General features: G+C 45.9%; 1 protein-coding gene across 4 annotated transcripts in view; it reads left to right on the top strand.

Moving 5' to 3' along the window:
* Positions 1–1,118: 1,118 nt before the first annotated feature.
* Positions 1,119–15,592, top strand: part of SLC6A20 (solute carrier family 6 member 20) — a 45,633-nt gene continuing 31,159 nt past the window's right edge. For 2 of the 4 annotated variants that reach the window (XM_049862443.1, XM_049862444.1), the window contains exon 1: positions 1,146–1,356. In XM_049862443.1, the coding sequence (XP_049718400.1) occupies positions 1,236–1,356 (121 nt within the window). In that variant the 5' untranslated portion in view covers positions 1,146–1,235. Of the gene's footprint in view, positions 1,357–15,592 lie in introns of all 4 variants that reach the window. The other 2 variants (XM_049862445.1, XM_049862446.1) reach the window with 2 other exon arrangements.

The raw sequence follows: 15,592 nt of genomic DNA, 5'->3' as shown, positions 1-15,592 counted from the left end.
CCCAAAGTCACACAGCTAAGTCAGTGGCGAAGCTGGGATTGAAGGCCAAATCCTGCATTACTCCAAAGCACCAGGCTTTGAGGAGGCCAGAGAACACCTTCAACCACCTTGCACAAGGGCTGGCAGAAATATTAGTGTTCTTAGGCCCCCATCCTAGGCCTAATAAATGAGAATCTCTGGCACCCCAGACAGAGGCATGAGGGGGGCGGGCTGAGGGGGAGCACTTGCCCCTGTTGCACATCCAAGGGGGGCCAGATGAGATGCGGAATGACATTCTGGGCCGCCACAAATATGAAAGGTCCCTGACTGAGGCCTCCAGACAAGAGAGAGGAAGGCATTTCTACTGACAGGTTCTGCTACTAAGGTCTATTCATCTTAAAACGGGGAGGGGGGGGGGTTGCAACTTATACATTGCCCCTGGGCGTTAGAATTACCCAGAGGGCTAGTTCAAAACCTGATTCCTGGCCCACCAGGAGCTCCAGAGCGCCTCAGGGCCTAACTCTTGAGTGGAAGGAGGGAAACAACCTGTCTGTGGTTCTTCTGTTGGCTCTTCTGCCTGGAGGACGGGATTTCCCTCATCTCAGGTGTCTGGGCAAATGTCAGGTCCCCCCCTCTGGGAAGACATCACCGACCACTCAACCCACCTGCCCCACCCCGCACCCCCAAATCCCTTTGCTTTGCCTTGTCCTCCAAGCGTTTGGTGGTGAAATTGCCCTTTTTGTAGGTCAAATAGGGTGGAAAGTGGAGCATTTCAGCCAATCCAATTAAGCGTTTATTGTCCATCTCCCTCTACCAGGATATCAGCCCCAGGAGAGTGGGGATGTTTGTGTTGTTCATAGCAGTGCACCCAGACAATGCCTAGCACACAGTGGCCCCTCAATAAATGATGGTTAAATGGATGAGGGAAAGTAGCCACTTCAACGAGCTCCGCAGACGGCACAAAGGCCCTACGTCGAGCAGGAGGGGTCCCGCGCGCTGCCGAGAGCCCCGCGACCCCGGTCGCCTTCCTGGCTGAGGCGGCCAGGCGGGGTGGGGCTGGCCGTCATCCATTTACCCGTCTCGCCCCTCCAATGGGCGCGCCGTTAATAAGATTAGCAATTAAAAAGCGAGGAACCGCGACGGCTGCGGCGGCGGCGCGGGGCCACCCCCAAGCCAAGCCGGGGCGGGACGGCGAGCCTGGCAAGCGCGCACCGACATACCGTGCCCGGCGCCCGAGCGCGCGGAGTTCCGGGGCCATGGAGAAAACGCGGCCGCTCTGGGCCAACCCGCTGCAGTTCGTGTTCGCCTGCATCTCGTACGCCGTGGGCCTGGGCAACGTGTGGCGCTTCCCTTACCTGTGCCAGATGTACGGCGGAGGTGAGTGCAGGCGCCCCGGCGGCGCGGGCGCGGGCGCCGGCACCAGCCCTAGGGCTGCGCCTTCCCGGGCCAGGAAGGTTGCCGGGCGCTTTCCGTGAGGGGTGCCAGTCCTGACGCGCCCAGAGGTGCGCGCTGGGGTGGGTCCCATTTTACAGACGAGTGAACTGAGGCTCAGAGAGCCTAAGTGATTTGCCCACAGTTACAGAACCAGGTTCCACACCCAGGACATCGCATTTCGGATCCGGGGCGCTAATCCAAAGTCCTGGTCTGGAGCTCTCTGCAGCCCCCACCCCATCCCAGGGACAGCCAAGACCCCTACCCACACTCTTGTTGGCCAAGCTGCCACTTTGTGAGCATCCAAAGGCGCGGGGGACATTGCTTCCCCTGAGGTGGAGATGGTCTGACTCCTAGTAAGTCTTAACGTTAAGGTGTAAAAAGTGGATAGGAAGCTCTCTTGTTCAACAGAAATAAACGACTTGCAAAACTGAATCTTAAACGCTCTCGCGGCACGGTTTGAAACACAGGTTAAAGGATCTTGAGCCATTTCTTTAAAATTTGTATAAAAGGTTTGGCTTGGGTTCGGAACCACAGAAGTCAGGGAAGTTAAATCACTGCCTGCTTTTTACAAATTTTTCCTTGGAGGCATCACTACCTGCTCAGGAAACAGCCCACACCTCACACGCGGCCCCCTTAAAGTCACAACAGCCAGGAACACCTACGACATGCTAAGAGCCCATGAAGACCAAGTACTCTTTCGGAAGGCAATGTGGCAATATGGATTTGAGTCTCAGCACTAAAAAAAAAAATTTTTTTCTCAGTTGTTCCATTTCTAGAATTCTAAAGAAAATAATTAGAGATTCAGGCAGAAGGTAGAAAATAGGAAGAGAGCCACTGTCTTTCAATAACAGCAAAACACTGGAAACAACCTAAACCCTCAACTGTAGGGAGGTTGGTTCAATAAGTTATGGTACATGCAGGCAATAGGACTCTTGGCAGCCATCCAAATGGTGTTTTCAGAAAATTGTATATGAGTATTTTCTTGTATTATTATGTATTAAGTGAAGGGAGGAGAAGTTGGATTCAAAGCTGTGTAAAATGGGTGATCTGAATTATGTTTTAAAATATGCAGAGAAAAAAAGAATGGGAGGAAATGCACCCACATGTTAACAGCAGTTATCTCTGGGTGATTTTTGTCTGCTACCTTGTATTCTGGGTGTGTGTGTCTTCTATACTCAGCATGAATGCTTTTTTTTTTTTTACCATAAGGGACAATGCAGAATGTATTTACAAAACGTTACCCATTTAAGAATATCAAGACCAAAAACACCTCTCCCTTCTCTCCTCACCCCCCAACAACCCAAAAACAACTTGACAGAGGTGAACCCACAGCGTTTTTTGAAATAGTGAATTTTAAATTCTCTAATCCTTTTTTTAATTTGAAGTACATAAATACACCATAATTATATGCTGGGCACATGCTGCCATCTGCTCTAACAGCTTCATAGCTGAATTCTGAAAGAATTATTTGTCTGAATGAGGTGTACACTTCCTTCTGTTCTCAGCACACGTAGCCATGACATCCTGGGTGCACATTTCCCAAACATCGGGCCAGCTGTCACGTGATTACTTAAGTCCTTGTTTATAATGATACCATTATCGGTGTGGTCTGCAGGTGGACGTGGGTGGGGCTGAGTAGTTCTGAAATAGAATACATATTGAGCTGTTGCTAGGGCAGCCTGAAGACCCTCAGATCCCAGGAAAAAGAACTCTTGTGCCTGGTACAGAGTATACATAGGCTGGCTGGCTGGCTGGACAGATGGATTGAGAGATAGATGAATGGATGGACTGCTGGATAGATAGGTGGATGGACGATGAGTAGAGGATGGATCGGGGGGTGGGTGGATGAAAAGATGGATGCTGGGGGCGGGCGGATAGAGGAAGGGTGGACAGTACCTTCTCAGGCATAAGTGTCTGCACAGTAAAGACCAGACAGCTTATCCTGGCCCACAAAGCCTTTGACCATCTGACACTTGCCCATATTTCTACCTCATTTCCTGCCACTCATCTTCTGTTTTCTCCCACTTCAGCTGTTCCGAACAACTCTCTGTGAATGCCTAATTCTCAACTTCCACGCTTTTGCACAAGACAGTTCCTCCACCCGGGATGGGTTCTAAGCGTTGGAGAGCTTCCACTCCAGGCCTCCAAGGCCAGGCCCCATGTTGCCTTCTCCTGCCTGCTCTCCCTGCCTCTCCCACTCCCTATCAGGCCAAATGAGCACTTAGAAGACCTGCACGTGGCTCTGGAGTCCCTCTGTCTCCCCACTAGCCCAATCTCTATGAAGTGGCAGGGTCAGGGGATGCACCCCACGTGGGCTGAATGAATGAGCCAGGTCTGTTATGAAAAGCTACAGAGCGAATGGGGCAGGGATGCCAGTGATTTTCCAAAGCTTTTTCCTGCCCAGTGGGGTCACCTATTAATAAGTGATTTATGTTGTCTGAAATCCAGGCAGTTTACAAACCCATTCTTTACCTGAAGTTAAAAGGGTAAACCAACCACATCATGTATGGCTCCAAAGGGGTGTACAACTTCCTTCTAAACAGGGCTGTGACCCATCCCCACCCCCCACCCCACAGCAAACAAAGAGCTTGTTTATAAACCGCAGAGCTCTGGCTCTGCCAAAATAATTCTCAGAATAAAACAAATCAGGAGCCTGTGCATCTTTCCAGGAGCTCTGCCCCTGACTGGGGAGGCTTGTTTCCTTCCTGGTCTCCTGGCCAGGCGAGGAATGTTAATTCTGAAGATTACATGCCAAGTACCGAACAACTCAGTGCCGCACTGGCCGCCTGCTCTGGGAAAAAAGAAAGGCCGGATGAAGGAACTTCACACAGTCTCTTTTGGACAAAGTTAGCTAGTCTTGGACAGCCACGTGAGAGACTAAGGTGGCGGGCGTTCAGGAAGAAATTAGGAGCGAATGTGCTAAATCCTAACGTGTAAAAAAATAAATACACCAGAGCTTTATTTTTATATAAACATGTGCTCAAACAGTGGACCCAAGTGGAGAAATGGAACAGTTGTGTGGCTGGTTGGAATACGGAACTTTTTTCTTCTTAAATTTTCTCTGTAGGATAATTTGAAGGATAAAAAAGGAGAAACCAGAGGCCATTTGATCATGAGGTGAGAATATGACGCTCTCAGACAGGAAGACAGCTCTTTGGGCCCCTTTTACTCTGCTAAGTCAGAATTACTTAGAGCACTGCATCTCAAATTTTCATCTACCTAATAAAATATTATCTATTTTATAAGGATCTTGATAAACTACAGGTTGCTGAACCCCACCTCCAGAGATTCTGATTCAGAAGCCTGTGGAGGGGTGGGGGGAAGGTTCTGCATTTCTGACAAGCTCCCAGGTGATGCTGAAGCTGCTGATCCGTGGACCACACTTTGAGAGCTACTGGCTTAGAGGAAGGGCCAGGGTAGCTCTTGTGCCTCCCAGGCCAACCAGCTGCTAGGAGTCTGGCAGTGGTGTGCTGATAAATGCTTAACAACTGGCTTTGGGAAAGGGACCTAATTTGTAGTATTTGCCAGTTCCTGTGGTGTAAATACTCCCATCATGGCTGATTTCAGACTACCAACATAATGGCGTTGAATGAGGGTTTGGGGAAAGATGTGCACAATTGTCTCTTGTGAGTTGGTCTGAGCCAATCCCAGCACACCCCTGGAGCCAGGTGCTGTGGGCACTACAGGTCTTTAGGCCAGCACCCAGCCTGAGACTGATCCACATCAGGTTAGCCCATGGAGGGACAGATGAACGGCACTACTGCTGTTCACTTGTGAAGTGTGTGTGTGTGTGTGTGTGTGTGTGTGTTTTCACTCTCTGGCTCATGGTGTTTGTACAGTACTCCTGGGACAGGAACCTGAGTTTCAGAAGCTGTAAAATATCGACTCCATGTTCTTTTCAAAGTAAGCTCAAAAGATATTGGGTTCCCGCAGCCAGAAAAGACTGTGGCCAGGGAGCCCCTTGAGAAGCCACGTTTGCTGCTCACCCTAGAGCTTCTACACTGAATTAAGCCTGGAAGCAGAAGTGGGCCCCTAGCATGTGCCAGGTGTAATGTGAAGCATTGTCTTGGTTTAGTCTTCACAACACTCCTAGGGTGTCGTGTCACCTCCATCTGTATTGTAGGCAGGAAACTCAAGTTCAGAGAAGAAAAGGGACTCACCCAAGGTGGCTTCTGGAGGAGCAGCTGGGGCTTGAGCCAATCCTGTGTCCAGGCCAGGACTTAGTGTAGCCTCTGTGTTTAATTTGATAAAGGCAGGACAGGATGTCCCAGCCTTCTCTCAGGACCCCCAAGTCAGAATTACCATGGCACGGGGGTAGTTCCCCACATGATTCTGATGTGACATTCAGCCGCAGCTTACCTTGATATTGAAGGGAGGCCTAGGAAGGGGCCTCTGTGATTGTGATGCCCACCCGTGAGGATCCCTGGTCCCCGCTGGTCCAGCCTCCTCACCACCTCTGCCCTCCCCTGAGTATACCCCATTCTGTGTACTGTCTTGCCTCTGCCAGGCGCACCCATGCTCCCATCCAGGAGACCTACTCTTCCTAAATTAAAGGCCACCTCTTCCATGTAGCCCTCCCTGACCTCTAGACTAAAACTAGCTCTACCACGCAGCACCTCCTTTTGGTGTGATGCACAGCTGGGGCTGTGACACCAGAGACAGGGACCCCAACTTAGTTTTGGGTGATCTGGGAGGGTGATGTATATGGAAGGTACAATAAGACCAGAAGGATTCCTTCCTTCCTTCATCCCTCCCTTCCCTCCTTCCTTCCTCCCTCCCTCCCTCCCTCCCTCCCTTCCTTTCTTCGTTCCTCCTTTCCTTCTTCCCTTCCTCCCTACCTCCTTCCCTTTTCTGCCTGCCTCCCTCCCTCCTCCTCTCCAACCCTCCCTCCCACCGTCCCTCCCTCCCTCCAAACTATCCTCTGTGCTCCCACTCTCTGCCCAGCACTGCTGTGAGCACAGCAGGGAACAACAGCTTACCTGCTAGGGAAGACAAACAATGGCCAAGTAGGCAAATTAAATAGTTCCAGAGTTTCACACAGACACCTGCTCTGAAGAAAAGGCAAGCAGGGCAAAAAGTTAGAGGGTGACTCTGACGTGGGGGCAGTTTTAGTGAGGGCAGACAGTGAAACCACTGTGAGGAGGCCATGTTTGGTGGAGAACTGAATGAGGGGAGAGTGCATTTCAGGCAGAGGGGACAGTGAGGGCAAGGGCCTGAGCCAGGCTAGCAGGACAGAGGCAAGGCTGCCGTGGAGGGGGAGGCCAACAACTCGGAGAGGAGAGCAAGAGCCCTCTGCTGCAAGCCTCGAGGCCCAGGGGAGTGTGGAGTTTTTTCTAGGTGTAAAAAAATAAATAAATAAGAGGGGCCAAAAGAGGGTTTTGACCAGGTGGGAGGGTAGGGGGCGGGGAGGTGGAGAGCCACAGGATCTGAGAATAAGCTGTTGAGAAGCCAGGGTGGAGGCAAGAAAGCCGGACATGGAGGGGAGTGTGGTGGGGACGAGCTGGCCGATGCCCAGGAAGGGGTGATGAGGACGGATTAACCAGGCTGACAGTTGGATTTATGCCTTCTGAACAATTCTGTGACTGTAAACTTCTCACCACTCAGGGTGACACAGAATTTTACTGGCAGGGACAGTCACACGGGGCTGGATATCTATTTCTGGAGTCCCTGGGGGATGCAAACTGTTAATCCACTCAGATGCTAACCAAAAGGTTGGAGGTTTGTTTTCATCCAGAGGCACCTTGGAAGAAAGGCCTGGTGATCTACTTCTGAACAATCAGCCATTGAAAACCCTGTGGAGCATGGTTCTACTCTAACCCGCACCGGGGTCACCACGAGTTGGCTGTGACTTGGTGACAACTTTTTTTTTTTTAATCTGTTTCTACTTGACAAACTACCCTAAAGCTTCAGGACTTAGAAGGAATGATGGAATTAGAGAATCATCATTCAGCAACAACCACAATAATAATTGTTCCAGACAAGAATCGTCGATGCATACTAAAACTAGTGGGCAAAAGTATGACGAGAAATCGGATTGCTGTCCGCTCTCAGAGTAGCTCCCTATAAGATCCTTAATAATTTCAAAAGGAAAAATAGAAACATTCAGCAGAGAGACTAGAAGACGCCACCTTAACCAAGCGATCAAAGCTAACATAACCAGAATGTCACAAAGCACATCATGTGTCCGCTGAGAAGAACACGAGGTCCCTTTGGTGGTGTGCCTGCCAAGACCCAGTATGAGGGACAGTCTGCAAAGTAACTGCCCGCTATTCTTCCGAAGTGTCGAGATCACGAAAAGCACAGAAGGACTAAGGAGCCGCCCCAGAGAAAAGGAGATTCAAGAGAGAGGACGACTAGATGCGATGTGCGACTGTGAACTGCATCTGAGTCCAGGCGAGGGGCATTAGTGGGAGAACTGGTAAAATCTGAATAAGTCCTGTAAATTAAATAATAGTACTGCATCCATGTTAATTTCCTGTTTTTGCTAATTGTACTGTGAGAGAGTTCCTGAGTGGTGCAAATGGTTAACGTGCTCAGCTGCTATCGACAGGTTGGTGGTTCAAGTCCACCGGGAGGCTCCTCAGAAGATAGGCCTCTGAAAAATTGGTCATTAAAAACCCTACAGAGCACAGAGCACAGTTCTACTCTGACACAGAGGAGATCGCCATGAATTAGAATCGACTTGATGGCAACTTTTTTTTTTTTTTACTGTAAGAAAATGTCCTGTTTTTAGTACATTGAAGTACTGAGAGGTAAATTAAGTAATGACTTAAAACCACAAAAATGTATTATTTCTTATAAGTCTGTGGGTCAGCTGGGCAGTTCCTCTGCTCGGTTCACCTGGACTCACTTGTGTGGCTGCATGTACCCAGGGCGGCTGGGCTGGGAGATCCAAGATGGCTGCCCTCACGTCTGGGAGTTGGTGCTGGCAGTTGGCTGGAGCACCTTGGTTCTCCTCCACATGGCCTCTCATCCTCCAGTAGGCTAGGCGGGCTTCCTTACACGGTCGTCTCAGGACAGCACTCCAAGAGGAAGAAAGCAGAAGCTACAAGTCGCTTAAGGCCTAGGCTCCAGAGCTCATATGGCACCCTTTTTTGCCACATGCTGTTTGGTCAAAAAAAGTCACAAATCCAGCCCAGAAAAGGGGTGAGGAAATAGACTCCTTCCCTGGGTGGAAGCTGCAGTAAAGAATTTGGGGCCATATTTAATGTACCACAATAGACCCATCAGGACATATGGAACAAGCGTACCCTTTGTTAGGACTGTATCTCTCCCTGATGCTAGGGTCTCCTCACACAGTGCCATAGTCGGAATTTTTATATAAAAAGGGTGTGGAGAGCAGTTCAGTTGGAAGGGAGTGGGTTAGTGAACATGTTGTTTTTTGTTGTTGTTGTTTTAATTGTGTTTTTGGTGTAAGTTTACACGTGAAATTAGGGTCTCATTTAACAATTTCTACACACATTGTTCAGTGACATTGGTTACATTCTTCATAATATATCAATCAGCATTCTTGTTATTTCCATTTTGGTTGTTATGTTTTCATTAATCTAGCTTTCCTGTCCCCCCAGCCTTCTCGTCATTCGTCTAGGATAAATGTTAACCATTTGATTTCATCTAATCGATTATTTTGATGAGCACAGTACTCATGGGTGATATTTATTTTATGGGCCAACCTGTCGTTTGGCTGAAAGGTGACCTCTGGGAGTGGTTTAAGTTTCAAGTTTAAAGAGTATCTCAGGACGATAGTCTCACGGGTTCATTTAGTTTCTACCAGGCCAGTAAGTCTGGCTTTTTTCTTTTTTTTTTTTAGGAATTTGAGTTTTGTTCTATATTTTTTCTCTCATTCTATCTGGAACTATCTATTGGGTCCCTGGTCAGAACGATTGGTAGTGGTAGCCAGGCACCATCTAGTTCTTCTGGTCTCAAGGTAGGTGATGTCATTGCTTGTGTAGACTAGTTTCTTCTTTGATTCTTTGGTTTCATTTTTTCTCTTTGGCTCTGAACAAGTAGAGGGAGACCAGTAGTTGTATCTTAGATCGCTTCTTGCAAGTTTTTAAGAACGCAGACACTACTCAACAAACTGGCATGTAAGACATTAGTGGACTTGTTTTTTAACTGATTGCGAAACAAAGTTTTCTTTTACTGAGATGTATTTGTTGTTGTTGTTAGGTGCCATCGAGTTCTTTCTGACTCGTAGCAATCCCATGCACAACAGAACAAAACACCGCCTGGTCCTGAGCCATCGTCACAATCATTGCTATGTTTGAGCCCATTGTTTTAGCCACTGTGTCAAACCATCTTGTTGACCGTCTTCCCTTTTTTTGCTGACCCTCTAATTTACTAAGTATGATGTCCTTTTCCAGGAACTTGTCCCTCCTGATAGCATGTCCAAGGTAAGTGAGATGAGGTCTCACTATCCTCGCTTTAATGAGCTTTCCGGCTATACTTCTTCCAAGACAGATTTGTTTGTTCTTCTGACAGCCCATGGTATATTCAATATTCTTCACCAGCACCATAATTCAAATGCATCGATTCTTCTGTAGGTATTTACATAAAGTTCACCTTTTTTGTGTGTGCAGTTCTATGAATTTTGACAAATGCATACCATTATGTTACCACCACCACAATGGAAATCTCTCTTGCCCTTATAGTCAGCCCCTCCCCACTCCCAATCCCCTGGTAATCACAGGGCAACCCATCCCTATAGTTTTGCCTTTTCCAGAATGTCATATAGTTGTGTAGACTTTTGCACATGGCTTCTTGCACTTAGTATAATGCCTTTGAGATCCATCCATGTTGTTGTAAGTATCATATCAGTAGTTTGTTCCTTTTTATTGGCTGAGTGATATTTCATGCTATGGATGTACCACAGTTTATCTGTTCACCCACTGAAGGGTAATTTGGTTGTTTCCAGTTTGGGGCAACTATGAATAGAGCTGCTATAAACATTCATACCTAGGTTTTGGTGTGAACATCAAGCTTTCATTTCTCTAGAATAAAATACCTAGGACTATAATTGCTGGGTCATATGATAAGTATATGCTTAGCTTTATAAGAAACTTCCAAACTATCTTCCAAGGTGACTGTAACATTTTACATTCCCACCAGCAATGTATGGGAGTTCTTCTGCATCCTCCCCAGCACTCAATATTATCAGTATTTTTTATTTAATCCTTCTAATAGATGTGTAAGGACATCTGCTGGTGCAAATGGTTAAGCACTCAGATGTTAACTGAGAGGTTGGCAGTTCGCCACTCCACAGGAGAAAGAGCTGGTGATCTGCTCCTGTAGATTACAGCCTAGAAAACCCTATACAGCAGGTCCGCTCTGTCACACGGGATTGCTGTGAGTCTGAATCGACTCCACGGCACCCAAGAGCAACAATAGATGTATAGTGGCTTCTCATTGTGGTTTGAATTTCCATTTTCCTAATAACCATTGGGAAACCCTGGTGGCATAGTGGTTAAGTGCTACAGCTATTAACTAAAAGGTCAGCAGTTCGAATCCACCAGGTGCTCCTTGAAACTCTATGGGGCAGTCCTACTCTGTCCAATAGGGTTGCTATGAGTCAGAATCGGCTCAACACCAATGGGTTTGGTTTTGGTTAGTAACCACTGACGTTGAGCATCTTTTCTTGTGCTTATTTGCCATCCACGTATCTTCACTGGTGAAATTTCTGTTCTAGTCTTTTGCTCGTTTTTGGATATATTCTTTGCTTTCTTATTATTGAATTTTGAGAGTCCTTTACATACTCTAGATACAAAGTCTTTGTCAGATGCAAAGTCTTTGTCAAATATGTGTTTCGCAAATATGTCTTTCCTTTGTCTTTTATTCTCTTAATAATATCTTTCACAAAGCAGAAGTTTTTGATGAAGTTCAAATTTATCAATATTTTCTTCTATGGATGGTGCTTTTGATTTTGAATCTAAGAAATGTTTGCCTAACCTAAGGTTCATAAAGGTTTTATGTTTTCTTTTAGAAATTTTGTAGTTTTGAATTACACATTTAGGTCTGTGATCCATTATATATATATATATATATATATATATATATATATATATATATATATATATATATTTGTTGTTGTTGTTAGGTGCCGTCGAGTCACTTCTGACTCATAGCGACCCTATGCACAACAGAACGAAACGCTGCCCGGTCCTGGGCCATCCTTACAATCATTGTCATACTTGAGCTCATTATTGCAGCCACTGTGTCAATCCACCTTGTTGAGGGTCTTCCTCTTTTCCGCTGACCCTGTCTGTACTCTGCCAAGCATGATGTCCTTCTCCAGGGACTGATCCTTCCTGACAACATGTCCAAAGTATGTAAGACCCAGTCTCGCCATCCTTGCTTCTAAGGAGCATTCTGGTTGTACTTCTTCTAAGACAGATTTGTTCATTCTTTTGGTTGTCCATGGTATATTCAATATTCTTCGCCAACACCACAATTCAAAGGCGTCAACTCTTCTTCGGTCTTCCTTATTCATTGTCCAACTTTCACATGCATATGATGCAATTGAAAATACCATGGCTTGGGTCAGGTGCACCTTAGTCTTCAGGGTGACATCTTTGCTCTTCAACACTTTGAAGAGGTCCTTTGCAGCAGATTTGCCCAATGTAATGCATCTTTTGATTTCTTGACTGCTGCTTCCATCTCTGTTGATTGTGGATCCAAGTAAAATGAAATCCTTGACAACTTCAGTCTTTTCTCCATTTATCATGATGTTGTTCACTTGTCCAGTTGTAAGGATTTTTGTTTTCTTTATGTTGAGGTGCAATCCATACTGAAGGCTGTGGTCTTTGATCTTCATTAGTAAGTGCTTCAAGGCCTTTTCACTTTTCAGCAAGCAAGGTTGTGTCATCTGCATAATGCAGGTTGTTAATGAGTCTTCCTCCAATCTTGGTGCCCTGTTCTTCTTCATATAGTCCAGCTTCTCATATTGTTTGTTCAGCATACAGATTAAATAGGTATGGTGAAAGAATACAACCCTGACGCACGCCTTTCCTGACTTTAAACCAATCAGTACCCCCTTGTTCTGTCCGAACAACTGCCTCTTGATCTATGAAAAGGTTCCTCATGAGCACAATTAAGTGTCCTGGAATTCCCATTCTTCCCAGTGTTATCCATAGTTTGTTATGATCCACACAGCCAAATGCCCTTGCATAATCAATAAAACACAGGTAAACATCCTTCTGGTATTCTCTGCTTTCAGCCAGGATCCATCTGACATCAGTAATGATATCCCTGGTTCCACATCCTCTTCTGAAACCGGCCCGAATTTCTGGCAGTTTCCTGTCAATATACTGCTGCAGCCATTTTTGAATGATCTTCAGCAGAATTTTGCTTGCGTGTGATATTAATGATATTGTTCTATAATTTCCACATTCAGTTGGATCACCTTTCTTGGGAATAAGCATAAATATGGATCTCTTCCAGTGAGTTGGCCAGGAAGCTGTCTTCCATATTTCTTGGCATAGACGAGTGAGCACCTCCGGCGCTGCATCTGTTTGATGAAACATCTCAGTTGATATTCCATTGATTCCTGGAGCCTTGCTTTTCGCCAATGCCTTCAGAGCAGCTTGGACTTCTTCCTTCAGTACCATCGGTTCCTGATCATATGCCACCTCTTGAAATGGTTGAACATCGACTAATTCTTTTTGGTATAATGACTCTGTGTATTCCTTCCATCTTCTTTTGATGCTTCCTGCATCATTTAATATTTTCCCCATGGAATCCTTCACTATTGCAACTCGAGGCTTGAATTTTTTCTTCAGTTCTTTCAGCTTGAGAAACGCTGAGTGTGTTCTTCCCTTTTGGTTTTCTGTCTGCAGCTCTTTGCACATGTCATTATAATACTTTATTTTGTCTTCTCGAGAGGCCCTTTGAAACCTTCAGTTCTTTTACTTCATGAATTCTTCCTTTTGCTTTAGGGGCTCGATGCTCAAGAGCAAGTTTCAGAGTCTCCTCTCACATCCACCTTGGTCTTTTCTTTCTTTCCTGTCTTTTCAGTGACCTCTTGCTTTCTTCATGGATGATGTCCTTGATGTCATTCCACAACTCGTCTGGTCTTCGGTCACTAGTGTTCAATGCATCAAATCTATTCTTGAGATGGTCTCTAAATTCAGGTGGGATATACTCAAGGTCATATTTTGGCTCTCATGGACTTGTTCTGATTTTCTTCAGTTTCAGCTTGAACTTGCATATGAGCAATTGATGGTCTGTTCCACAGTTGGGCCCTGGCCTTGTTCTGACTGATGATATTGAGCTTTTCCATCGTTTCTTTCCACAGATGTAGTCAATTTGATTTTTTGTGTTCCACCTGGCGAGGTCCGTGTGTATAGTCGCTGTTTACGTTGGTGAAAGAAGGTATTTGCAATGAAGAAGTTGTTGGTCTTGCAAAATTCTATCATTCGATCTCCAGCATTGTTTCTATCACCAAGGCCATATTTTCCAACTACTGATCCTTCTTCTTTGTTTCCAACTTTCACATCCCAATCGCCGGTAAATATCAATGCATCTTGATTGCGTGTTTGGTCAGTTTCAGACTGCAGCAGCTGATAAAAATCTTCTATTTCTTCATCTTTGGCCCTAGTGATTGGTGCATAAATTTCAATAATAGTCATATTAGCTGGTCTTCCTTGTTTAGTCTATAGGCGTATGGATATTATCCTATCACTGACAGTGTTGTACTTCAGGGTAGATCTTGAAACGTTCTTTTTGACGATGAATGCAACACCATTCCTCTTTGAGTTGTCATTCCCAGCATGGTAGACTATATGATTGTCCAATTCAGAATGGCCAATACCAGTCCATTTCAGCTCATTAATGCCTAGGATATCGATGTTTATGTGTTCCATTTCATTTTTGACGATTTCCAATTTTCCTAGATTCATACTTCGTACATTCTTGGTTCCGATTATTAATGGATATTTGCAGCTGTTTCTTCTCATTTTGAGTCGTGCCACATCAGCAAATGAAGGTCCCAAAAGCTTTACTCCATCCACATCATTAAGATCGACTCACTTTGAGGAGGCAGCTCTTCCCCAGTCATCTTTTGAGTGCCTTCCAACTTGGGGAGCTCATCTTCCAGCACTATATCAGACAATGTTTCGCTGCTGTTCATAAGGTTTTCACTAGCTAATACTTTTCAGAAGTAGACTGCCAGGTCCTTCCTCCTAGTCTGTCTTAGTCTGGAAGCTCAGCTGAAACCTGTGCTCCATGGGTGACCCTGTTGGTATCTGAATACCGGTGGCATAGCTTCCAGCATCACAGCAACACGCAAGCCCCCACAGTATGACAAACTGACAGACATGTGTTTTCTTTTAGAAATTTTATAGTTTTAAATTATACATTTCGGTCTGTGATCCACTTTATATATATATATATACATATATATACACATACATACATATATAAAATGTGAGGTATGGGCTGAGGTTCACTTTTTTGCATACGGATGTTAAATTTGTTGAAAAGATGATTGCAGAGCAAATTCACCTGGATGTGTGTTTATTTGGATGGATGACTGGGGATGGGGTGGGATGGGGGTGTGTAATGGAAATTATTGATGGGCAGGGCTAAAGTTCCCCATGCTGTGCCACCTGGGCACCAGGCCCTAGGATTTCCACTCTTCTCTGGGCAGTGGGCAGTCAGGCAGGCCTGGTCAATGAGACAAGCCTTCCATGGACCTTGCCAACCCTCGTGTGGTTATCGTTGAACGCCTTGGGTGGAAATGAGATTACCTTATAACCACCAAGGGCTTGAATGTTGCCCAAGGCAGGTTGTGCCGGCACCACCTTCATTGTCGTATATTTCATGAATGAGAGCCCCTGATGGTCTCTTGGACTTCTTTGATATCAAGAGGAACCTGGTAAAGTGCTGCAACAAGGAGCACGGCCTTGTAGTCAAAGCAGAATCCAGAAATGAGAAAGCAGGATTTTGTTCTAGGCCCACACATGAGCCAGGAAGGATGAAGCTGGGAGGATGAAGCCCTACTCACTGAAGATGCATAAGAGGTCAGTCAATCAATCAAAATGTTGTACAATTAAAACACCATCCAGCTAGCCTTCTTCATGTCTCACAGAGATTTATAAGGAATGCTGAGGCCTGGTATCGTGGAAACACCCTTTCTGTCCGTGTTGCGGCCACAGAGACTTTGCTTGGTCTTTGTCTCAGCAAT

This window comes from Elephas maximus, chromosome 20, assembly GCF_024166365.1.
Source record: "Elephas maximus indicus isolate mEleMax1 chromosome 20, mEleMax1 primary haplotype, whole genome shotgun sequence".
NCBI lineage: Eukaryota > Metazoa > Chordata > Mammalia > Proboscidea > Elephantidae > Elephas > Elephas maximus.
The sequence above is the reverse complement of the archived record's forward strand: the minus strand, read 5'-3'. Positions and strand labels throughout refer to the sequence as shown.